Here is a 25735-nt window from a genome sequence, read left to right on the forward strand (position 1 = left end):
GTAAAATACAATAAAAAAAATTAAGTTTAAAAAAAAGTCATATAAAGATTATTTAATCAAGTTAAGTTGTCAAACCATCATTGACCATAGATTCGGTACAATTTAGAGGTTTTATCCGACAGCTGTTTGCGCCACTGTGCAGCATCTTGCAGCCCACGAGACAAAACCGGAGAGCAGCACAGCAGCAGCCCAAAGCCACAACAAGGAGTAAAAGACACAAAATTTCCAACGGATATAAATGGCTTAAACACCCTATCGGACCGTTTTAGTTCGGTATCGGCGGTTGGTGTGATTAAACGAACGTACGCGTAGTTACGAGAGTTACAAGTGTAACACACGTGTGACAAATCAGGATTAGCAACGGGCAGCGTAGAAGAAAGAGACCTGTCCAGTTTTCGGTGAAAGTGAACGTCCATTATCGACGGCCTTGGAAAGGACTGATTAATTACCGAGGCGAAGACAAAGCGGATGTGGACAGTGAACTGAAACGCCAGACTGTCAATATTGGTGATCGACATTGTCTAGTGGGTTGAACAACGTAATCGAAGTGGAAACTTGTGTGGATTGGAAGGAAGAAATTGCGAGAGGCAAGTGACGAAATTGGATAAGTTTTACGTATTCGGATATTGAAAGCGAGTGGTGGCGACTCGAGGACTAATTCGGTTGAGTTTTTTGTGACTGCCAAAAAGGATAGAGACTGTCAAAATGGTGAAAAAGGTGAGTGAAATTTGAACCACGTAAAGTAACTTGGGGTCCAGTGGTTAGAACATGTGCCTCACAAGCCGTGAACCTGGATTGAATCCAATCCCCAGACAAATAGACGTCACACTTTTGTCTATCGACCATCTTCCAAACGGTTGAGTCAAATATTGGTCAAAGATTGGTTAACGGCATAGACTATATATATATATATATATATATATATATATATATATATATATATATATATATATATATATATATATATATATATATATATATATATATATATATATATATATATATATACATGCATTTTACAAACTACATCCAAATCTTAATTATTTCATAGATTTATCATTAAATTTTATCAAATTTTTAAGAACAATCTGTGAATAGTTCTTCAAAAATTCGGTGAAACTACTGCTGACGATGAATGGTTCGATATTTTTTCACTGGATGTTTTCCATTTCATAAAAAAACTCAATAATCCTCGTTTGCGATTAATGACCTGAGATTTTATCCCGGGCATTGTAGGATTTGTCCATTTACACTTCCGCCTAGCCTTCACGGAACTTCACGGAATCTCCAAATAATTTGTTTCACGGAACCAAAAGCGCACCGAACTGGTCTCAATCCCATTTGTCTCAAAACTTAAACAGGTTCAAATAAACATTTTCAGTGTAAGTCTGTAAGTCTGTTTTTGTTTTTGGTCAATTTATTAAAAAAATTAAATAAATGTGGACTAAACAATGCAATAATACGCTACTCTGAGCAAATCATACAAATTGGTTACATATTCTTGAAGATATCTGAAAATTAGGTTACTGGGATGGATGTATGGTAATGGGGAGGATCGTGTAGTCTCAGGATTCACTTTGATAAGCTTTTAGACTATGATAAACAATTATTTGTGGGATATAAACATGATTTCAAATATGATATTTTCAATTGATATGAAAAATTTGCAAGTAGAAGTAAATAATGCCGACACTTGTTATGACAAGCCATTCATAATTCAAACAAATAGCTTAACGCACCATTCCTAAAGCTGTCAAGACAAAAGCATGTGTTGTCATCTTTTACTCTCATGAAAAAAAATACTCGATTGTTTGAACCATCACAGAACACTCTTATGCCGACACTTAAAGTGGCATTCCATTTTAAGTTTGTTGAATAAGGTAAAACTTTTGCAACTCATAGTGTCGAATCATTCAAATTATTTCTTTATTTATAAAAACAGAGGTAAACGGAAAGGAGTGTTTTGAAAAAAAAAATGCAAAACATACATAGTTTATAAAAAAGAGTTTAAGCCGACACTCATAGTGACGAACCATTCATAGTTGATTGGAAAATCATATTCACGTCTCACCGCTTAACGATTAAATGTGGAGTTGTATAAATTTAACAGATTTGAAAGAAAAGCATGAAACGAGCTCACCAAATGATCCTCCATTCTTGATTGAGCAGCCATAATCCACTTTCAGCTTCACTTAACGCAACATTCCGGCAACGCAACGCAAAAAAAAAAAACAATGCATGCTCGGGCTTTACACACCGCACTCCATGTTCAACAATTGTTTGAAGTTAAACAAAAACTAGTTAGAGTAAAAGCCTCTGAATCTACAGGCGTAATCTGAATTCTCTCAGAAATCTATGTATGAGGTTCATACACATGCAGACTCAAACAAACATAATCCATCATGTTTAGAGTCCAACGGCTGACTGGAGCAATCAAAGAAGTCCGTTGAGGGCAGGACTTCAGGTCAACAAACATTACCTTTATGCTCTTGAAGATAAATAAATGAGGTTCACACTCATATGGATTCGTATATACACACTGTCCAGTTAGCTTAAGACCTCCTCTAATTCGGAAGCATTGTAATAAGTTTCGAAGCAAGTTTATATATTTCATTGAGCTCTTGACTTGTACAGCATATCGTACTAGATTAAAAAGTGCTAACAAGAATATCAGTATTTTGGGAGCAGATATTTTTTGCTATTTTTGTAGGAAACTTTTCTCAATATTTACCCAAGCCTCTAGAATGGCTGATTTGAGCTCACTAACACTTGCATATTGTTTTCCTCCGGCATAAATCTTACGAACCAGAATGCCTCAAAGGTTTTTGACGGGATTGAGGTCTAGAGAGCGAGCAGGCCAGTCGAAAAGATCGATTTAGTTTCCTTACTGGTGTGGATAGCGGCATTATCCTGTTGAAAAGTAAACTACTTGTGGCGAAATCTACGCAAAAATAGTAGCAGACGAGTTTTGAGCACTTGGATGTAATCCTTACAATTCATCTTGAATTACGTGAAAGGCAGGTCTAATTTCCCAGATGCACAAAATCCTGCCAACACCATGCATGAGTCTCCACCAAAGTTTCGAATCGTGAAGTATTGCTTGTCTTTTCTCAAATCACGCGAATATCCGTTGAATCCGTCGGGGCCTGAGACGAGACTAGCGAATACGGTATTCTTTTTTTGTGATTGCTGAGTTTTTTTTTTCTTATACTGCTCTGTGTTTACAGCAGTCATGCACAAGCCGTTCAAACCCTCACATGAACATCTCAGTAAAAAATTATTGCATCACACCGAACCATAAGTAAACTTTTGAGTGAAATTTCATACCAGCAAACGTAGCAAACATTAGAAATAACTAGTTTTGTGTTAAGATTTATCAGCAGCTTTGGAAAAACTGCTCCACGCACTCAGGTTTTTGATAACAGTTTATTTGGAATACAATTCTTTTCGCCTTTTCAGTCATAAAAGACTGGCTGCATTTGACGTTTCGTAACAGCGGAATTTGAGTTGCATCGCTGAAAATCATCTGCTTTTTGCTGCTTTTTTGGACCGTAATAGTGATTTCTGGTACACATATGTCATAAAGTCGCTTGAAATATTTCAATTCTTTATGTTCTGCTGGTAACTTACCGTATCCCATTGAGGACTTATGTTATTTTTCGCAAAGTTAAGTTGTCTCTCGATGTGAGAAGGAGTCAAGTTTGGAGCTTTCACCTTCTTGGCCTTTTTGATGTGTTGTGACCAAAACCTGACGAACTGTCTCCCGACTAACCTCCAAATAGAGTTCCTGTCTAATCTGCTTCAAGGATTTCATGGAATTCGAAGCAATTCTAACAATTTCACGTTTGTTACAAACGGAAATCTTAGATTTACGTGCCATATTCTTCTTGTCATGTTCGGCCATATTCTGCGGGATTTTTCAAGTACATTTAAACCTCCATGAGTCGATATTGAAGGGACCATCGACTCATGGAAATATCGGGTCGTGGAACAGATATTCTATGAAAAGCTGTTTGAAGGGACCATCACAGTAACCATGGTTTTTTGAATTTAGTATGGTTCCATGAGTCGATATCGAGTAATGGAACATCGACTCATGGAGGGTTCACTGTACAATAACATAACTTGATGGTATTGTCCAATACGGCGTGATATTTCTCGGATCCCTACGTTTTCTCGACGAAACGCTTCAATTTGGCCTTTCTCTTTCTTTGAAAGAGATTTTCCCTGCGATATAATGATCGATTGTTGAACAAAACACTTGAAACTCAAGAATAAAACAAATAGTCGTAAGTTAACTGCACACCGGATAATTTTTTTCACCATAAAAAACAAGCAAACAGGAATGAATATCTGACAGTTCAGATCTATCGAAATGCTTTCGCCAATACAAGCATAGTTCTGTAGGGTGGGACAAAATTTCAAAATTATTTTTTAATAAATGACAAAAAAACGAGGTGGTCTTTAGCTAACTGGACAGAGCGTATATGTTGAGCCAAGTTTTGGTTTCGGCTACGCTTCCCCCAGTAAACACAAACTCGTATAGGATAGCGCATAAGAGTACAAATGTGGAGGCGATATACGTACTTGCTCCATATGGCTGTATGCAATATGTACGTATATCGCCTCCACATTTGTACTCTTATACGCTATCATATACGACTGTGTGTTTACTGGGCCAGGTCCTTATTGCTTTTTTGACTAAAATCCTTCAGTTCTACAAGAATAACTGGTGACGTTCTGAAGGTTCTCAAGTAAAGATTATACCCATACAGGTAGAATTAAACAGTCTCTGATAAAATTCGAGTTTAACAAATGTTTAGGTATCCAAGAACTCTGTTGAGAACAGGATTTAAACTTTACAACTGTAACCAGCAATTCTCTCAGGAAATGAAAAAGGTTTATACTAAAGCAGACTCGAACAAAAATATTCTATCAAGTTTTAAGTTATGCAGAGCCCATAAGGGTATAAATGCTGGTTAAGCTAGATCTGAACACCTGTACTCTGAGAACTTATTTGATAACCTTACATATCCGTTGAACTCGAAACTTATTGAAACCTTAGCCCGTATTGGTATTGGCCTTGTTTGCAATGCTCTGAAAAGGTATCCAGCCATTTTGCCAAATGTCATTTGTCCAAAAACCATTTGGCCGTATGGATCATTAGGCCGAATTGTGAACCAACTTTTATTTTGGTTGCCAACACTTAAGTAACCAATAAGAATTTAAATAAGCCGCACAACACACTGCAAGTAAACATCTGATATGCTTAATAACACATAGAAGCAGTTTGTTTACTTAGCCGTCTAGAAGTAGCTGTTTAAAATCTGTTTGCTTATAATATGCATTTGAACTGCACTTTTTTTTTCGACTCAAAGCAATTGAAATGCTTTTCCATTGCAAAGAGAGAAGTGCGGTTGACACGTTACTAATTTGACAAAGCATTCCATCTCTCTCAAACACATATATATACTCAAACACATCAACATACGTATAAGTGGCTCAAATCGACTTCTGATGATGTCGTTGCTATCTCTTTCCCCTTCTCTTCCATCTTCTTAGGCTAGAATGTAGTGACAAAAACGAATAAACCAGTGATAAAATGTATCCAGTTTCTGATCCTTATGATAAGATTTACGTTATTCTCAGATATTTTTTGCAACATATATGATCAATGCATAACCAATCTATAAAAATGATCTGCAGACTTTGTTTCCATCGGAAATTTCTCATCAGTAGGAATAATTCTGATTCTCATATCAGGATTACCCTGCACCGGAGAAAAGTATGATTTACACAGAAGTGTGGTTTAAATAAATACGGCATGAAATCAGCGGTGCGTATACCATCAAGCACAACTGAAGCGCAACAGAACAAAATGCTATATCGTCTGATCATAAGCTTCATTTAGGCAGGGGTGTAATCCTCCTAAAAGACTCACAGTCGCGTTCTACACAGTTCCGTTCATAACGAATGGCTCGTATCACACTAGACGAGATATGTTATTTTCGGCCAAATGACCCGTTCAGCCGCCATTTGGCCAAACGGTATTTAGCCAAATAGCTTTCGGACAAATGACTTGGAACTCTCTGAATAGTCAACCGTTTTGCTGGTAGATCTTATGATCTGTGTTTCGAGTATTTCTTGGATAACCTTATGCAGTCTCTCTTCCAAAATCTTAGCAGAATTTAATTCAAATGAACCTGTTTGGGATCAACCCTGCTCATAATCCTTCGAAACGAGTTCTTGTACAACCTTAAACGGTCGTGGAAAAAATAAAACAGAACATGAGTATTACTAGTGTTCAATCTACGAAGTATAACGTAACTGCGCCAACGCTAACGCTAAGCTTAAACGGTCGTTGAGCTCAGAACATAACTGAGGATATTTCCATAAGCATATATGGATTTAAATTTTGTTAAAAATTTTGGAAGAATTAACTGACTACGCTTGTGTATCTAATTGTTTGTTTTCTGAATTGTTGCCATTGCTCGCGGTGTACAGAGATTATCCGTATCAATGATTGAAAAATCCTGTATCACTAAATTTTTATTTCTTTTGCAACTCAAACGAATCAAACGTATTGCTCAACATTCGATCCATTCACTCATCCGGTGAATGTTTATCCACACCCCTAGGTTGATCAAATCTCATTCAACCTTGCACTTCGAACTATATTTGGTTACCTCTCTCTTTCTCTCAAATGACCCTTCGCTTTTTTACCGTTTCCTAAAGGTGTTTGATTTCGATTCAGATCTATCTCGCTATGGGAGATCATTATGCCACACACATGGTAGGTTCCACCCCACGAAGTCAATCGGTCAAAGTTATGTAGCTCATAATGTCTGTTTGCCCTTGGTTGGACTTCTAATGGTTAGCCACGAAGTTATTATCTATTCTAAAACGAATCCGTTCTTTCATAAGTTGTAAGTATTTATTAAACATACGTGCATGACAAAATACACAATTTTCAACAATTAACCTTAATTTAAAAATGATTGCATTTTGGTTGTATTCATTCATCAATAAACTCGCTTCAAGAATAAATTCAAGATATTTGTAGATATAAATAAAATTTTCAAAAACTAATTTCTAGTACTAACAATCATCATAAATAATAAAAAAACTGAGTTGTTAATAATCATATTTAGTTTAATTGTCGAGCGTATAGCCTTTGAGTTATTTGTGAACGAAGAATTAGACTATGAACTGAAGAGATATTGAGCGTTATTTGTAGATATAAATAAAATTTTCAAAAACTAATTTCTAGTACTAACAATCATCATAAATAATAAAAAAACTGAGTTGTTAATAATCATATTTAGTTTAATTGTCGAGCGTATAGCCTTTGAGTTATTTGTGAACGAAGAATTAGACTATGAACTGAAGAGATATTGAGCGTTATTAAAAAGCTCTACAACAACCACTCGAAAATCCCTCTCCACAAGTGGGGTCCGCATTGCGTGCGAGGTGACGCGATGTGTAATGTCGTGCTATGACTTACCAACCCGCAAGTGGCGCCTATTCAAGACAACACTTTTCCAGTCACTTAACCACGTGTAATTTCACCCGCTCTTTAGCCTAGTATTACCTCGTCACCAGTATGCCTAGCCAACCACCCACCACACTGCACAAAGGAGAGTAAAAAGACATGCTCGACTGTATGGGCGTCTTGTTCACGGGTGACCGGTCAACCTTGCAAACCACATCCAGTGCACTGCACAGTGTTTCTTTTTCGCTGATTTCGCCGTAGAAATTGTATACCTCTTCAATCGATCCTCAACTCGATTTCATCAACAAAGTTTGCTTAGAGAAGTGTGTTGATATGTAATTCTGTCTTTGGCTTGGGATTGATTTACTTAAAATGAGATAAGAAAAATATTTTTACCGAATTAACCCCTCTACCGACCGATGGCTTTTGCAGTTTTTTATATTCCAATAAAAATGTGGCGTAAGGCAATACCTTTTAAAATTGAAACAAAAATAATATACAATGTTCAATTGTTATCAAATTTTAACATTCTAACAATTTAACAGGTTCTCTATCAATCAAGATGTTGCTATGTACTGGAGAGTCACGCTCAAAGGTTCCGATTAAAAATAGCAACCGATATCAATAAAGTGGGAAGCTGTTTCCAATAAGTAATGAACCTAACAAAAAAAAAGATTGTCCATAGTTGATTAAACATAGGTGTGGATGAAAAAGTTTCTTGCACGAGATTGTCTTATTGGAATCAATTTGTTATGGATATAATCGGGTTTCATTGTGTTAATGATCTTGTAAAAACATCAAACTTATACAATTGTGGAAAGGTGCAACCTATTGAGCTTGTATGTATATGACAGATCCTTCCTATGTAACCAGAATAATGTAATAACGAAATCAACTTTTGTATCATGCGTGATGCTTGCATGTGCAAGTGTTAGCTGTCGTCAATAGGCCTTGTGCGTACATAATGGAGGCGATATATATACATATTTTATATGCTGAAAGTTGGCATGCAATGCGAGTGTAAAGATTTTATTGTGAACTATACTGTAATCCTATGCGACATAGTTTGTGAAAACAAAGTAGATTTGACAGCTGCTACAGATTGCTTTGTACGTGTTTACGGAAAGAAACAAAATGCACTGATGAACTCGAACAATAGCGTTTTATACGGGGAAAGCCGTCACTCAAAGGATTTCCGACAGCGTTTTGTGCGGGTATGATGCTATTTGTAGTTTTTACGTCAATTCTGATGAGACTTCTGGTTGTCTGGGTACTTACTTTACTTTTTACTTTTGATGGATAAACGTCCTTCAAGACATGACCTGCGCCACAATGTTACATGAGGATGAGCATGATTGACTACCCGTAGTTGCTACTCTATTATTGTAAGACCAGCTGTACTTACACAGGGAAACACGGCACGGCAGTTCAGATTTGGCAAACTAAAATTATAAACGATCATATTCCCCTTTAAATTTATGAATTAAGCTACCAAAATAAGATAAGGAGGTTTTTGTATGATGATTTTTGACTGAAAGATACGATTATTTATTATCGACCAATTTTTGCGCGTTCCAGTCTTCAACACACGTATAAGTCTGATTGAAAACAGTGTAAGACAATAACGGGCATTTCAAATGGCAACAAAAATAGCAACATCGTAGTGATGCTGTTATCGCTGAGATCCCATGACGATATCAGTGGTGAATATGAAATATTTCAAGACACCACTGTTTGATGCAATACGCTGTGTGGTGGCGCTAGTTATTTTAACGGTTTTCCGTTTGAATATTTACACAGGTTTCTACAAGATTTTTTTTCTAGCATAAATTGGAATTAGTTATTGTTATCCTATATTACAGAAATGCAAAAATTTCACATGAATTATGAAATTACAAAATTTGATATCTAGCAGCAACATATGCTTTATAGTTATTCAAAAATGTTTTACAATATATTATCCCTAGTTTAGTTTAGTATCCATTTGCTTTCTACACGTGTAATTAAATAATCCAATCACTCACACTTAGCATTGAAAGCATCTACAAAAATCCCGAACAAAATAAGCTCAAAAGGGATTTGTTTGTTCGGCAACATCCTTCATTAAGATTGGAAGAATGAGTTTTTACTATGGAATGATCAATTTATACTTACATTCTATTACTAACGTGTTTGGAACATTTTTCAAAATTTCTCCATAGTAATTTCAATACTAACCTACTTCGTAATGCAAATATGTTTTAAAAAGGGTTTAATGTAAAATTTCACTTTAGTGACTATTCATAGAAAACCTCCAACAAAAAAATATTTTGTGTCTCAAGTACCAAATCATGTGTATCCTGTGAATTAGAGATTGCCGAATCTGATGTTGCTCTCAGAAATGTTCTAGCACGTCATAATGACTCTTTTCAATGTATTCGAACCCTTTAAGAAGAATCTCAATAGAGAAGCAAAAAAGTAGATTTGAGTATCTTGTGCCTTTTTATTCCGCCTTAATTTCTTATATTTGACAAATACGCGTATTTCGACTACCACTTGTAGCCTCCTTCAGTGTCAGTAACTAATATCCACTCCGTTACAATGTTTAGCTACAGGTCACAAAAGCTGTATGAAATATTGTTTTATTACGTTCGCATAAAATTTAAACTATGGTTTATTGAACTTTTTAGTCATCTAATCCACCAAACATGACTAATAGGACCTAAACTTTCATGTAGGATATAGCAAGGTTTAAATTGCATTATTTAAAGTCAATAAATTGACTCTTCCAACATGCCTGCTATCTCGTATCGTAATTGCGCATGAAATTGAGCTATTCTTTTCCCGGTTTTATGGGTTTTTCATACTGTGTCAATGCCAAACAACTGAATGAAGGAAAACGAGTACGACGGTGAACTTCATTGGTATCGAAATTTTCTACGCATTTTGACTTCAGTAAATAAGAGGATTGTAATCAACTATAAAGTAAGTAATAAGCAGTTGGTGTCAAAAATAGCTATGATAAATTAAGACAACAAACTTTGTAATTAAAATCGTCGGTTTTGGAGGTATTCGATTGCGACTACGAAATCAGCGAAGAAAAACACTGTGACTGTAGTGACGCGATTGTCGCGTAGGCTTTCGATCTTATGAGGTTCGTTGTTTTTTTGCCTAGACATGAAGCGCGAATCTTAACAGGCCGGTTCATTGTTGGACGCTCAGTTTAATGCGTTTAACGTTGACCCTGCGTTGAGCAGCCACTTGAAGCCCTCTATTGATGGTGGTTGGTGGTAAACGGACCCTATTGACGTGAAAAAAAAAATAGCGGATGTGCTCCACTTAATCACACACAAACACCCGGCGAGACACAATCATGCAGGTTGCTTATAATTAACTGTTTATCGTGTAAAGCGGGCTGGCCGGACACTTTCGATTTTTTTTCCCTTGATGACAGTAAACTGACCGAAGGTTGGCGAGTAAAATGGTTTCGTAATTTTTGAGTGTAGGTTTCGCTAATGTTTTAGGTAAAGCGAAAAACGTAACAGATGTGCATTCGTCATAGTTCATTACAAAGTAATGGAATTATCATTCGAAATGTCGAATTTGTCTTCATCACCTCAATGTTGCAAATGTTACCCTTGTTAAAACAAATAAAACATTGTTTTCTCTCAGCATCATTCAGGTGTTCATCGAAGAACTACTTCCACTTTGCGATCATCTCAAGTCCAGATCCATTTCCTGAAATTCCACTTCTTCCAGACGATGTTTTATCTCCCCAAAGAGCTGAGTCTGCTCTGGCCTTTTCTGTCTATAAGTTCCACGTTCTGCTGTAGAAAAATTCAGAATCTGCTTAAAATCCACGTTGAACCAATGATTTCATAGACATCGTCTCAGGGATTGCAGTTGCTGGGTAAGAGAGTAAAGACCAAAGAAAGGGGTATATTTGAATAATGCAAATACACCAACTACCAATGCTATTGACCCAGCAGCGTAGCTGCCCAGCATTTAAATCATCACGGTAAACCGTTACAGTTAGATAACGAACAATCGCCAAACCATCATGACCATGCCATTACATGCTTGCGATAGTGTCTTACAATTTGCGATAAGCTATAGGGCCACCCATTAACGGAGAAGGCCCCTCGCAAAACTGGTCCACATTGGTCGCCCTTCTACTAGTCTTACATCATAAGCTGCCCAAGCACTCCCAAGTTGGTTTTGTCCTGGACACAGCGACCGATCTCTAGAGAGATATACGCTATCAACAAACTTGCCGACACACTCGCTCGGGTCCCACCAGCAGACGGCGCAGACGGAAAGAATTCAAGATCAAAATCAAACCACTTTCACTTGCGGAACTGAAAAAATTGTTTTTACCACGCGGTGGTTAATTTTTATGGTCCCTCTTCTGGGTCGCCGCCGAAGAGCGGTGAGCCCTTAGCATCGATGTCCGGCAAAGGCGAGCGAGGGGCTGACTATGGGTATGCGATGCTATGAATGATTGCGTGAAATAGCGTGGAATTAAATGAGGCAAAATTTACTTTTTTCATTACCAAATTTTCTAATGTTATCAATTTATGGATTCCCGGGGAATGATAACTAAAAAATAGATTTTTTTGGATTAAAAAATTTGATAAATTGAAGTTTAAAAAATATTTTAATTGGCATCAAATTTGGCATTTTATATTGCAACAGTAAGAAATTTCAAGTTTTATACTTAACCACCATACAATGTATAAGAACCATTGGAGAAAGCTACAGAACGTTTTCGGTAATATGTTAGTAAGTGGTGTAATCATTCAAGCAGCGTAATTTTCTGTGCCAAATTTAAACAATGTCTGATATCAACATTTTTTAAATTAACCTACATCACCAAGCCTGCCTCTATCTCTACCTGCAAGCATGTACTTCTGGTAGAATTAATTGTCAGGCCTATACTTGGTGTCTTCCTCTTCAGATGCGCGAAGGCCTCCCCCACTGACCTGCGATCGATTCCAATAAAATCAATATCGTCCGCAAAACCGAGGAGAATGTGCGGTTGTGTGACGATAGTGCCGTTTCTCTGCACACCAGATCTCCTGATAGCAGCTGTTCTGGCAGCACTGCCGTATCGAGAACCGATGAGATGCGAGCTGACAGAAAGATAGACAGATGAGGTGACATGAAGAAGATAGAGAAAGATAGAGAACTGAAAAAAGTGAATACGAGAGATAAAGAAAAACATAAACAAAAACAATTGGATTGAATACAGTTAGTTAAATTATAATCTGAATTTTAGTGAATTAGTCTGAAGTATAGTGGTAGTTAGAGTTTATTTCGTTATATTGCTCTGTATTAATGTGAGTAATTCATTTTTATAATTGATTATAGTTTGATCTTCCTGCAAAGGGTTGATTCAGCAAAAACGGTTTGATTCTTCCTAATCCGAACAGCAGCCTTGAGTGCAATGTTGAAAAGTAAATTCGAAAGTGCGTCTCCCTGCTTCAATTCGTCTAACGTCACAAACGAGATTGACACCTCGTCTGCAATATGAACACTTGATTTCGAACCATCCAGCGTAGCAGGTATCAGCCTAATTTGTTAAGCCGAAAAATCATCTAGTATCTTTAGCAAGGTAATCTGATCTGTTTTCGAACGGCCCTCACGAAAACCGCTTACAAAGGACTCCTCGAGCGGTCTCAGTCTGTTAAACAGGGTGCGCGACTGTATTTTGTTCGTTGTAATTTGTACGGGTAATTCCTCTCTGATTGGCGCACTCCAATCTGTACCCTTTCTTGTAGATTGGTCATATTAGACCATCCAACCACCCGGTGGGAATCTCTTTGTTCTCCCATACCTTCACAAGTACTCGGTAGATCGACCGGGATCTCGTCCATTCCAGCAGCCTTACAGTTCTTCAGCTCTAGTTAGATGCTTACAAATGTTATAAGTTTCACCGGGGATTTTCTTTGCGGCAATCAGTCTCAACGGCAATCAGAACTAAAATATTTCTTCTACGCTCCACGTTTCGATTGTATTGAACCATTGAGAAAAATTTAAAACACAAACGAAACGTTGGATGTAGAAGAAGTATTTTAGTTCTGATTGCCGTTGAGGCTTAAAGCCGCTAAGAAAAATCACGGTGCGTTCTTCAGCTCACTGATAGCTTTTTTAACCTCTCCTATGGCCGGTGAGTGAGTCGGTGATCGTCATCATCAATGTTCATTTCGCAACATTTTCCATTCCCTTCCATCTGGCTTTCACTGCCGTCTTATCGTTCAGCAAATTCCCTTCTCGATCATTGCACATGGGAGATGCTGGTACGGTATTGTGCCGCGCGCCATCGATCGTTGTATAAAATCTCCGCATATCGTTCCGGTTCATCCCAGACAACCAGAATGTACATATAATGAAATCATCTTTTGTGTTATGCGTTGCTTATATGTGCAAAGATTCTGTATAAGATGTCGTCAAAAGGCCTTATGCGTACAAAAGCGGAGGCGATATATATGCATATTTTATATGATGAAAATTGACATACAATGCGAGTGTACAGATTTTATTACGAATTAATCTGTAACCTTATACGACTTAGTTTATGATAACAAAGTTGATTTGACAGCTGCTACGGATTGATTCGACTTCCTTTGTGTGTTTATACGAAACGAAACAAAATGCACTGATGAACTCAAAAAATAGCGTTTTATGCAATGTAATCAAACGATTTCATTCACCATGTTATGCGAGTTTTATGTAATTCGAAAAAGTAAACGACTTTTTACGTGAATTGTGATGCGACTTCTGGTTGTCTGGGATGCTATCTTGAGCTTCGGCTCTCGCTGCCCTGTACCGCTCTTTGTTCTGTCGGGTACCGGCTACAAGCATACAGCTTCTAGATACATTCTTAATATCAGTCACTCTCAATCAATCACATCCCGCATCGTTGACATTTTCAGAAACGATTCTTCTTCCCAACTCATCTAGCTGCTGGTGGTAATGTGCAGCAATCCAATCAGTCGAAAAGCGTTGGATATTGAAGCGCCTGACATCCATGACATCTGAGAAATGTCGCCCATCGACCAGTGGTCTATTTGGGAACAGGTATCGCCACTCAGGTGTCGCCAGGTGTGCTTGCGGATAATCTTGCGTGCGAAATAAATACTGCTGCATTCCATCCCTTTAGTAGCAGCAATGGTTATTAGCAGCAGGCCATTAGCATTGGTAATGGAATGAAGGCTTTCCGTTCTAATGACGGGTCGGAAGAAGTCTTTTTTCCCGATACGCGTTTGCGTTGCCAATGACTATCTTGACATCTTGTTTTTGATACTCAACCATTGCTTTATCTAGGCTCTCAATGAACTAATCCTTCATGTTATCAGGCTTATCGTTCGTTGGCGCATATATGCTGATCAGGCTGTAGTTGAAGAACTTGTCCTTCTTTCTCAACACACAGATACGGTCTCTTGCCAGTTTCCACCGAATAACTAGCTTCATCAGCTTTCCAATCACTATGAAGCCAACTCCACGTGCTGCTCTGTCACTGCCGCTGTAGTAGATGTGATACTTGAATGAAGTGTTGGCTATGGGATCCACCGCTCGGAATTCACACGTTCCAAGATTCGGCTTTCAAATCGTTGTACTTTATTCGTTGCCGTAAAATCAATCCGTTTGCTCTACTTCTGCATTTCTTGGTTGGTGAAGAGTCTTGGACAGTCCACCTAACTAGGGTTGCGCTACCTACATCGAGCTAGAGAAGCTGCCTCCTCGGTGCTGATACGATGAAGCATTATCGCGGCAATGGAAAACAACTTTACAATTTTCTAAATAACACCAATAGTGCCTATAGAAAGGCTTTCTTTGCAGTGCCGGATTTGAGCTTCCAGAGGCCTGGGCCAGATCACTTGACGGGGGCCCTTGCTACAAAATGAAACGCTAAGCATAAAAAAGTTTAATATTATGGAAATGAAACATCTGGAAACTCCAAAATATTGTAATATTACTTCGTGAATGTTGCGTGATATAAATCATCTGCATAAAATACTTGAAAAGTTGTAAATAACAGATGATGAGATTGAATTCAGACTGATTCGTTCTCAATTAAGTCCAAAATTGAAAATGTTCCAGTTGAAGATTAGACTATATGATTCATTGAGACTTGGGTAACAAAAGCATAGATTATATTGATATTTTTTTTATTTTGATGCATATATGTATCTCCGATCAAGGATGGAAATCTAGTGATCATGACAAAATAAATGATGCATCGCGGTTGTTCTTTATCGTGCGATCATAGCAACAACGATCAATCATTAGTCGTCAAGTCCTAACAACAAACTCCGCTCCGCAAAAAATTAATCGCTCGGCATGTGTGCTAACGATCAATTGTTCGCAAACCAAAGTCATAACTTTTGGGGGATTTTTGCGTTTTTATTCCGCGATATGCCTTGTGGTATGTCATTTAAGATTCGAATGTCAATCGGGTATGGTTTGGGTGAAAAATTATGCCGTGAACGCGTTCTGATTCATGTTAATCGCGGCTTGTTACAACATCCGACAAACGGTTTGTCCCGCGACAAACGGTGCATCGGATGCATCATATATCCTTACTATGCGCGCGTGATGAGCTGTTCAAATCATGCTTCTGCAAGAGCAACGGCCCTCTTCGACCATTCAAATACTATGTTGTTAGTCGCTAGAGGTGATTTTTTTCCATCCTTGTCTCCGAATAATGAATTTTAGCGACATTCCCGCAATAATCGATGAACTTTTTGATTTTATTCTATAAAAAATTTCTTACTTCCTACCTTTATTTAAAAAAAAATCATATCGCGACTGGATTAAACTAATGTTGCTTTAATCTGACATTCAACTAGTCTTTGCAGACAAGGAGCAAATGTTTTCATAAAAGCATATGAGGTTCATTTAGGGTCAACAAGCAACTTCCAGAATTAGCCTAATGAGGTTCCTCCAAGGGCCTTACCTTCAGAGGATTTATGTCATAACTTTGGTCAAAATCATATTAAATTTTAAGCTCTAAGTAAAAACTGCAATATTCAAACAACACTATGAAAATTTCAAGACAAAAAGTGCACAGTAATGTGATGAGATATGTATCAAGCACCAGTGCAGGACTTGTCATGCCATAAGGCTCATCTCAATAGCAAGTTCAAGGAGCTGGATTATAAAATATTTTCAAAACACCTATATGAAAGGCCAGAATGGAGTGTGAACTCATAAGCACTTGGACCTTTGCACATTCCACTTCAGGGATAGAGAATCTCGTTCCAACCGAATGATCATATTATACAATTCAGCAATTTGCAATACATATTAAGATTTCCATCTGGTGGTTTGCAACAAAATATTACCTATAGGGTGCGTCGAATAATTGCAGACTGGTGTAAGACATAATTCATTATGGTCAAAATCCTAGAATTTTGACCATGGAAGCGATTACCACCTCAACTTGACGACTCGACGACTCCCTCATCCAGTTTGCAATCAGTCTGATACCCTCCCTCTGTAACCCCACTATATTCAGTATGTTAAACAATTCAATAAAATTTGTCACTAATTAATATCTTACCACAAATGAAAAAGAGTAGTATGGTAGTATTTGAAATTTCGAAATTTCGGTGGAATTTCAGATGTATTTGATATGACAGCAGTTTCAGTTCACTGATAGTACAATCAAGGAAATGTATGAATTACCGAGTATCTTCGTCTTCTCAAGATCTTTCCAGGACATAGAGCGCTGTAGTTTTGACAGTATCTTTCCTGAAAGCTGTGACAGTTTACTGTATATAAACCCGAGAAGAGTATTGAATTCTTTGATCTAACCTTGATGATCATTGATGAAAAGATAGATTTTCATTGAAATTATTCAGGTATGTGATTTATGACTAACTGTCAAATAAAATAAACTCATAGTACCTATGTTATAAATCGTATCGGATTTATATATATTTCAAATGAATAATCATAATAGTAAAAAACAATTCATTGTATTGTGTTTTTCCTTTTTTACTCCTCGGGGTAAAACTTTACCCCTTGGCATCTCCATATATCCGGGCATGGAGTATTTTTATTTTATGGCTCGGATAGCAAAACATTTCAGTTTAGGCCAATGCATATAAATGATTAAGTAAACATATTTTTATGTTTTTGATAAAAAAAAAATTGATAGTATTGTTTAAACCTTTGTTTCATTTGTAAGAAAAAGAGACAAAATAGGGATGTTTGAAAATGATAAAAAGCAAAATTTATCTAAGCCATCCGATGAAAAAGTTAAAGGTGTTTGTATGTCACAAATTAAAGTTGGAGTGAGATAGCGTAGTTAGTTCAATGTTCATATTCCTTCTGATGATCTCATTTAGACTGCTTTCATGAACAACGCTGGGGAGTGAACCTGAATCCAATCGTAAACAAGAATACCAAAATAATGAACATCGCCATTCACGGCCACGCCCATCTTTACCGTAACTTGGGATAGGAAAAGAAAATGTTAATGTGGCACTTTCTTAACGAGAGGCCTCCGACCCAGTGACACCCTCATAAGTGCAACGGATTTGGAGGTTGGGAAGGTTATTGAGCCAGGATCAGGGCTGGAAAGCGTCAATGTAAATAGAACGTATCCCGCGACATTTACATAGATGCTTCCCACATTGTCATCGGACGGCGAGACATTTTTTTTTTGCTTATCTCATTTATTTGGCAGGCTCGGGCGACGGCGAGACAATGGGCGGTATGCATAAAAAGCGTAGAACTACTACATGTAGCATCTACTCAAAAACAAAATCCACAAAGTTTACTACACTTTTGGTATAAATAAAAAACCTTTCGCACATGTAGTACCTACTACTTTCGAACATGAGCAGTGACTGATGCTGCACGTTAAGAAATTTTATTCAGAGTGCAAAGTGATGCTACACGTTAAGAAAATTCCATTCAGAGTGACACTTAAAATCAATAAAATCATGCATATATGCCAAATTTGTCGCTTATTCACATGACAAATCACTATGCACCGCGTAATCGATCATGAACACAAATTCATGTAGGTTATGTAACTTTACACGATTTGAAGTGTAAATTTGCGATACCCATTCACTTTATGTGCATGTAAATTTTATAATGATTTGACAACAAGGATTTTTCTGAGAATTTTGGAATTTTAGCAAGAAATCTGTATCCTATGATGAAATCTTGAGATTACAGCAATTGTGACATTATAAAGTTCCGAACACTTTCAAGATTCCAGTATTGAGAATTTGAAGAAATAGCGGTAGAATTTTGAGGTTCCTCTATGAATTATAAAAAGCAGCATGTTGAACTCCGATGATGGATATGAGATTCTTAGTATTTCTGTGGTATTCTCGTTATTTCGGTAGGTTTCCTGGTAGTATCCCTGGAATTCTTAGAAATAAAAATAAATTCTCACAATAGTGGTTGAATTAAGGATATTATTTTACATTTTTACATTCAGACGCTCAAAGATTTATACTATAATTGAAGATTTCCTCTGAAATCCCAACGGAACTGGAAATCGAAGGGATCTAAAGTTTACAAGAATTTTAAAGATTCGAACCAGAGTTTGCTGGAATCTCACTGAAATCTCAGAGATTTTTACAGATATACCGTCTTAAAGATACCCGAATAATTTCAAAATATTAATAGCCAGATCACATACCGGATTTATTCCCAAATGAATCCTAGAATGATTTACAGAATCCCAGAATTGTTATAACAAATCTAGAATGACTATCGGAAACCCATAATTACTATAGGTATTCCATAATTCCAAAGGAAATCAGAGAATATGGGATGTCAGAATTCTTACATAAAAATATGAATTACTTTATAACTAGCTGAAATCCATCCAACATCCAAGAATTCCTAAGAAACAACGTAATTATCGTAATGCCAGATTGAACATAATTATCCTAATGAGTATCTTCGTATCTGCCACATGATATTCACATGCAAAATGGTCAATTAACATTGAAAGCTCTCAGTTACAAACTGTGTAAGTACTCATAAGAACACTAAGCTGAGAACTAGGCTCTGTCCCGGTTGGGAATTAATGTCAGAAATAATTCCAAATCTCTCAAATAAATTCAAAATTCCTCACCGGAATATCAAAATTCATTTCGAAGTATAATTTTTTTTACGGAACTCTCAAAATACCTTTCAAAATATCAAAGCTGACATCGTTTTCCCATAATATTTACTCAAATTTTAATTATTTCATTCATTTCAACAATCGCAAAGCATGAGTAGCAACCTCTGAAGCTAACTACCAGTAGCTTTGTAGTAAATGCTACCTTTATTCATAGCAACGCTTTGTTTGTAGTATGTTCGAAAGGTGTAGACAGAGAAATAACTCAAACATGTTCCACTCGTGTTCCACATATAGCGTTTACTACCGATAATGCAGTAAACTCAACTTTACTACATTTTTATTCATACCGCCCAAAGACAGAGATTTTTTTTTTCAAATTCTCTCTCATTTACCCGTCGCTACGGCTTGTGGCAGAATCGTAAACTTTTTAGTTCTTTTTAGTTCATTACCTGGTATGATTGTTCTCTATATCGCTGGAATCATGGATGAATATCCACCTATCTTATCAAACACGAAATTCTCCAAAATGGGATATAAATTTTAATAGCAAAACAACATTAAAATTGCTCTCGTGACACCTCCATCATTGCGACGTAACGAAGTGAGCGCATGAAATATAGCTTCGTGTAGTGATAGTGAGATGACTCGTTTCGTCAGTGTCACAAGTCGGTAATAATACTTAACAGCCCTGGCCAGGATTCACCCGAAAAGCTTGCCGATTGCAGAAAGTAAACGATATTGTTTATTGAAAACACTTAAATTTTTAGTTGGTAATTTTTTAATATCTGAAAAAGAAGAACTAGACTCGAGAAATCCGAGTTTTGGTTTGTTTTTATCTCGAAATTCCCCTTTTGGATAAAAATATTTCGAGATTCAATATCCTAATCATCTTTTACCTTTGCGAATGAAATGAATGAATGTTAGGCATCCTTTGTACATAACATTTTCAAGTTTTGGCCAGATCCCTCTCTCTACTCTTCTTAAATTTCCTACTACCGTAATCCGGGGGCAAATTTATCACTGGGGCGAATTTGATCGGGTCGGTGCCAAAAAACATTCCCTCACAAGGATGCTGAAGGTTTCGTTGGCACCACAGACATTCCATATTTTCTAGTTTATAGATGTCTTGTGATGATTTTAAACTATTTCATTTTTATTAGGGTCAGTTTTGCATTGATTTATTCACACTTTTGAAGGTGTAAGCAATACAGTCGGAAATGTCGGTGCTGAACAATCCACTGGTGCTATGGTCAACTTTGAGTGATTAAAGTGTTGTGTAAGCTTAAGTATGAATAACTGGACTTATTTTTGATATCATACAGCATACCAAGTATAGAGTTTTGCTCAAAAAACCGTTTATTCTCAAATAATGTGCTTATTTCAAGGGAAATTGCCTACATATAGGCGTATTAAGCAGATTTTCAAAGTTTATTTTTGCAATAAAATGATCAAATACTCGAGTTGTAAGGATTTTGACATTATTTTCAGCTTCAGGAGACCCAAGTTTAGTAGATAGGGAAACTTTTTATTCTTACACCTGCTTTGTTATATAAGGATCGCCCCAATGGGTCATTTTGATTTTTTTTGATATTTAAACTATTTTTATGACATGTTTAATATTATTTCATGAAAAGTCGATTTCGTAAACTGATGAAGATCAATGGTGTACTGGTTGTGTCGATTTTTATTTGATGATATTTGATTTCCGAAGGATAACACAACAAAAAATTGTAAAATAGTGATCATTTAGCCCCCGGATTACGGTACCCATTAAAGCATAACTGTCCTATACGGGAAATAGTAGGCATTAGGAAAATTACACTCAAAGTTTGAAGTTTGTTTTCTCATATAAATGCGCATGATTTTCTATTACATATCTCCATGCGACATTTTTTTTTTTGCACCAAGCCAGAGATAAAATCAACGTGTCATTTTTTTGATAGTAGTCATTTTTCAGAAGCAACTGGTACACATCATATTCAGACGTTCATACGCATGTATGGCTTAAATTTCATAATATTCCATTCCGATTTACAACAGCATCAAGAGGATCAACAATAAGATTTGGTATTGGGTCGGAATATTCCGGAATCGGTTCCGAAAGGGTGTGGTTTGGATATTTCCAGACCATCATTTAGTACCATTAGGCGACAGATTAAAATTCTTGATTTTTAATCCAGATCCATATAGTCACAACCACAAGCCACAGGCAATTTGATAGTATAGCGAATCTAAACCACTCAATGAGTCAAAATATTGGATTTTTTACACATAAGTAAAGAGACCCTCTATCGCTAACGCTGAGAACATTTGACCGAAACCGAAGTTTTGCGACCGCTTCAGATAGGTATCCGGGAATACCTCCAAGGAATCCATCAGGAATTACTTCAGAGATTTCTTTATAAACTCCATCAGGAATTCACTCTTCAGCTCTTTCCTTCTGAAATTTGTTCAGAAATGCCTTCGGAGATTCGTCCAGGAAAATCTCTGCAGTAATACTTTCAGCTAGTTCTCCAAGGATTACCCAAGAACTTCTCCAGGAATGCCTTAAAGATTCGTCTAAGATTTCCGCCGAGGATTCGTCTAGGAATTCGTCATGAGATTCAACTAGAGATTCCTTCAGAAAGAACTTTTGCTCGCAACCAGGTTTTTTGGACCAGTTCCTCTAGGGCTCCTTTTCATTCCTCCGGCGATTTCTCAAAAGATTTTTCCAAGATTTTTTCCGGAGATTCTCCAGCGATATTTCCAGGAAAATCTCTACTATTCTTGTTTTAGAGATGAGTGTTGAATTTGACTCTCTACATGGATTCCTTTAGAGTTTTCTTCAGTCATTTCTCCAGAAAATCCTTCAGAGATGCCTTCAAAAAATCCTTCTTAGATTAGAAAATAATATAATATCTACAGGGATTTCTGCAGAGATTTTTTCAGGAATTTCTCCGAGGATCGCTCCAGTGATTTCTTCACTGATTCCACCAGGCATTCTTCAAAAGATTCTCACAACATTTTACCATGGTTATCTTTCAAAGACTTCTCCAGGGATTGCTCCACGAAAATTTCTCGATGAATTTCTTCAGGGATTTTTCCAATGGATTACCCCAGGAAATCTCTACATAAACTCCTCTAGATATGGTTTCAGGGTTTTTCCCATGATCCTTTAAGTTATCTTTTTATGATTTTTTCTATCGGTTTGCTTTAAACTAACGCCAAAAATTCAACTAGGGATTCTACCAAAAATATCCCTGGGATTTTCCATAAAAAACTTAGAGAAAAAGAATTTCTAGAGAAATTCCTGGAAAAATATTTGGAGGAACCCATTGAGGAATTTCTGGAGAAATCCTTAAAAAGATTTTCCTAATATAACCCCTAGAAAAAATCGTGGGAAATCCCTAGAGGCACCTCTGGGGCAAAGATTTACTGTAAGTATTATTCTCAAGGAATTTCTGGTAAAACTTCTGAAGAAATCACTAAAAGAATCTTTGGGGAAATTCCTGGAGATATTTCGGTAGGAATTCTGTAGCCTTATTCGAACAAATCCCTAAAATGTGGTTGTGATCAAAAGTTCTAATTTGCCAGGAGTTTCGGGTATTCGAATATACAAATTTAATATTTGAGGCAGATGGGGACAGATCTTAATTTTCCAAGTAGACGAAACTTTTCCGTACTTCGTTCTGTTTCGTCATTAGTGGTTAGATATTCCACGTATCGTTTTCTTTCCGCATGACAAAAATGCATATCGCATACCCTTATGGCCGACAGTCAGCGACCAAGTTTGCGCTTGTTGTTTTTATTTGCAAACCGTTTTGCGATTGAGCGGTTTGCTTTTTGCCAGCCCTGCTTCTCCTTGTTTTATGAGTTGATGTGACCATTCCGGCTCCTCCCTCTCTCTCCGCCTGCTCTCCAGCTAAGGAAAACCAACCTGTTGCAGGAAGGAAGCTGTGGTGGTTTAGCTCGACCAAAGTCAAAGCTCAGCAGCCCCATAGATGGAACTCGAGGAGGCGTAGGTACTTCGAGCATAGTTAAGTGCTAAGAGGCCTATGTTCCGACTCTGAAACATGATCGATGTGGTTGTGTTGGGCTTTTGTTTTTAATTGTATAATCTGGTTTATTGCATAGAATTAGTGGGCAACCGAAGACTTCGCGACTGAAACAGGTGAAAATGGGAAAGGTGGCCTTCTCTCGTGACGAGGAGTTTAAGTTGATTGATTGGTACCGGGCGGTCATTAAGTGTGCATATCCTCATTCCACATTACTCGACTCGAACAACCGGGGCCAATCAAACAATTACGTAAGCGATGGCGAAATCTTTCACTTTCGTTGACGGACGACAGATCGCGAGATGCTTAAGGGCATTTTTTGAGACGAGAAGAATTCGGATCAATCAACGATACACATTTTGGGGTGCCAAATTGAATCACAATGCACGCAGTAATTATGAATAGCATTCCTACCGTGAAGCAGATTGGAATGCTTTTCCCAGCATTGCCAACGACAAGACTGTTTCCTTGTAGACACGGGGACTGTACTATTCATGGGCGTAGACAGGATTTCCTTAGCCGTGTGGTTAGAGTACGCGGCTACAAAGCAAAGCCATGCTGAAGGTGTCTGGGTTCGAATCCCGGTTGGTCCAGGATCTTTTCGTAATACAAATTTCCTTCAATTCCCTGGGCATAGAGTATCAGCATACTAGCCAAACGATATACGAATGCGAAAATGGCAAATTTGGCAAAGAAAGCTTTCAGTTAATAACTGTGGAAGTGCTCATAAGAACACTAAGCTGAGCCTGCTGCTCTGTCCCAGTGAGGACGTTAATACCAAAAAGAAGAAGAAGTTGTATAGAAATTCTTTTTTCTAAAAGAATTGACCTTGAAGTAAATTCTTTAAAATGTTAAAAAACGGTGTTCCACTATTATTTATTGTTTTATTATCATTTCAGAAAGAATCTCTGAGTCATTTTTCAATGGAGTTATCAGAGATATCCCTGAACAACTGTTTTGATAAGTTTCAGATTTTACTCCATCGAACATGAGATTGGATCCTTGGTGTAGTTTAGGGTTATTTTTGAATTCAAAAAATATAATGGGGAGCAATTTCTAAAAAAATGTTTTGAGGAATTACTGAAGACATTAATAGAAAAAATGAGGTATTTTACTAGGAATAAAAAAAAAACAAATTTTCCTTAAGTGGAATTCTGTTTGTAATTTCTAGCCGAGGAATGCATGAAAAAAATTAAAAAAAAAGATTTGCCGAAGAATAGCCATCTTAACTAAATATTTGAAGGGATCGTAATAAATTTCCCAGTATGTACTTTGCTTGAACTCCTGAAACAATTCATGAAGCAATGTATTGCCTCTTGAAGAAAGTTCTATTTGATTTCAAAGATGTGTTCCCTCAAATAATTTGAGGTATTACATACGACTCACTGGAGTTATTCGAGGTATTTTTAGGAACATATTCAGGAATAAATCCTGGAAGAATTATTGAAGAAATTCCTTGAAGAACGATTTCTTGTGCGGTCTACCGCCCTCTCTCCGCCTATGCTACAATTATTGAATGTGACACCGAAAAGCTGTTGAGCACCTCGCCAAAAGACCTTTCTCTCTTTCTCGTTTGTGTGGCGCACCTTCAAGTGGATACCGGCAGGCAGCAAATAAAAGCAATAACAATATCCAGTGACCATTGTAGCAGTCGTATAGTCATATGATTGCACGACAAAGGGAAATGAGTTTCGAAACATGGAAATTGTGGTTACTGTTTTTGGAGCATGTTGAAGCTGAATTTGGTTGATCGAATTCGTTGTTCGCACGCTTTTTTATGTTATGGAATTGGGATTGATATTAAATAAGCACTACATTATTCGAATTCAAGATCTATGTAGTACGCTTTTCGGCACAAATTCGACAATATTCATTGAATTAAAAATCTACAAAAAAACCTTTTTTAAACCTTTTTGCCTATATTTCCAAATTAAAAGCGATGACATTTTTTGAACATAAATTAGAATATACAGTATTGGACAAAACATTAGCAACTTTTTCGATTTTCCATACAAAATGACCAACTTTGGCAAGCTATATCTCAGTTATTTATAGACCGATTTGAATGAAATTTTGACAGAACATCAGACATAACTTGAATTTTAACATATATTTTTGAGTAATTTTTCC

At 37.0% G+C, this 25735-nt stretch overlaps 1 protein-coding gene across 2 annotated transcripts in view; it reads left to right on the forward strand.

Moving 5' to 3' along the window:
* Positions 1 to 263: 263 nt before the first annotated feature.
* LOC5563631 (extensin-1) overlaps positions 264 to 25735 on the forward strand; it is a 104483-nt gene continuing 79011 nt past the window's right edge. For both annotated transcript variants that reach the window (XM_021851611.1, XM_021851610.1), the window contains exon 1: positions 264 to 717. In XM_021851611.1, coding sequence (XP_021707303.1) covers positions 706 to 717 — 12 coding nt within the window. In that variant the 5' untranslated portion in view covers positions 264 to 705. The remainder of the gene's footprint in view (positions 718 to 25735) is intronic.

The sequence above is a fragment of the Aedes aegypti genome, chromosome 3, assembly GCF_002204515.2.
Source record: "Aedes aegypti strain LVP_AGWG chromosome 3, AaegL5.0 Primary Assembly, whole genome shotgun sequence".
Taxonomy (NCBI): Eukaryota; Metazoa; Arthropoda; class Insecta; order Diptera; family Culicidae; genus Aedes; species Aedes aegypti.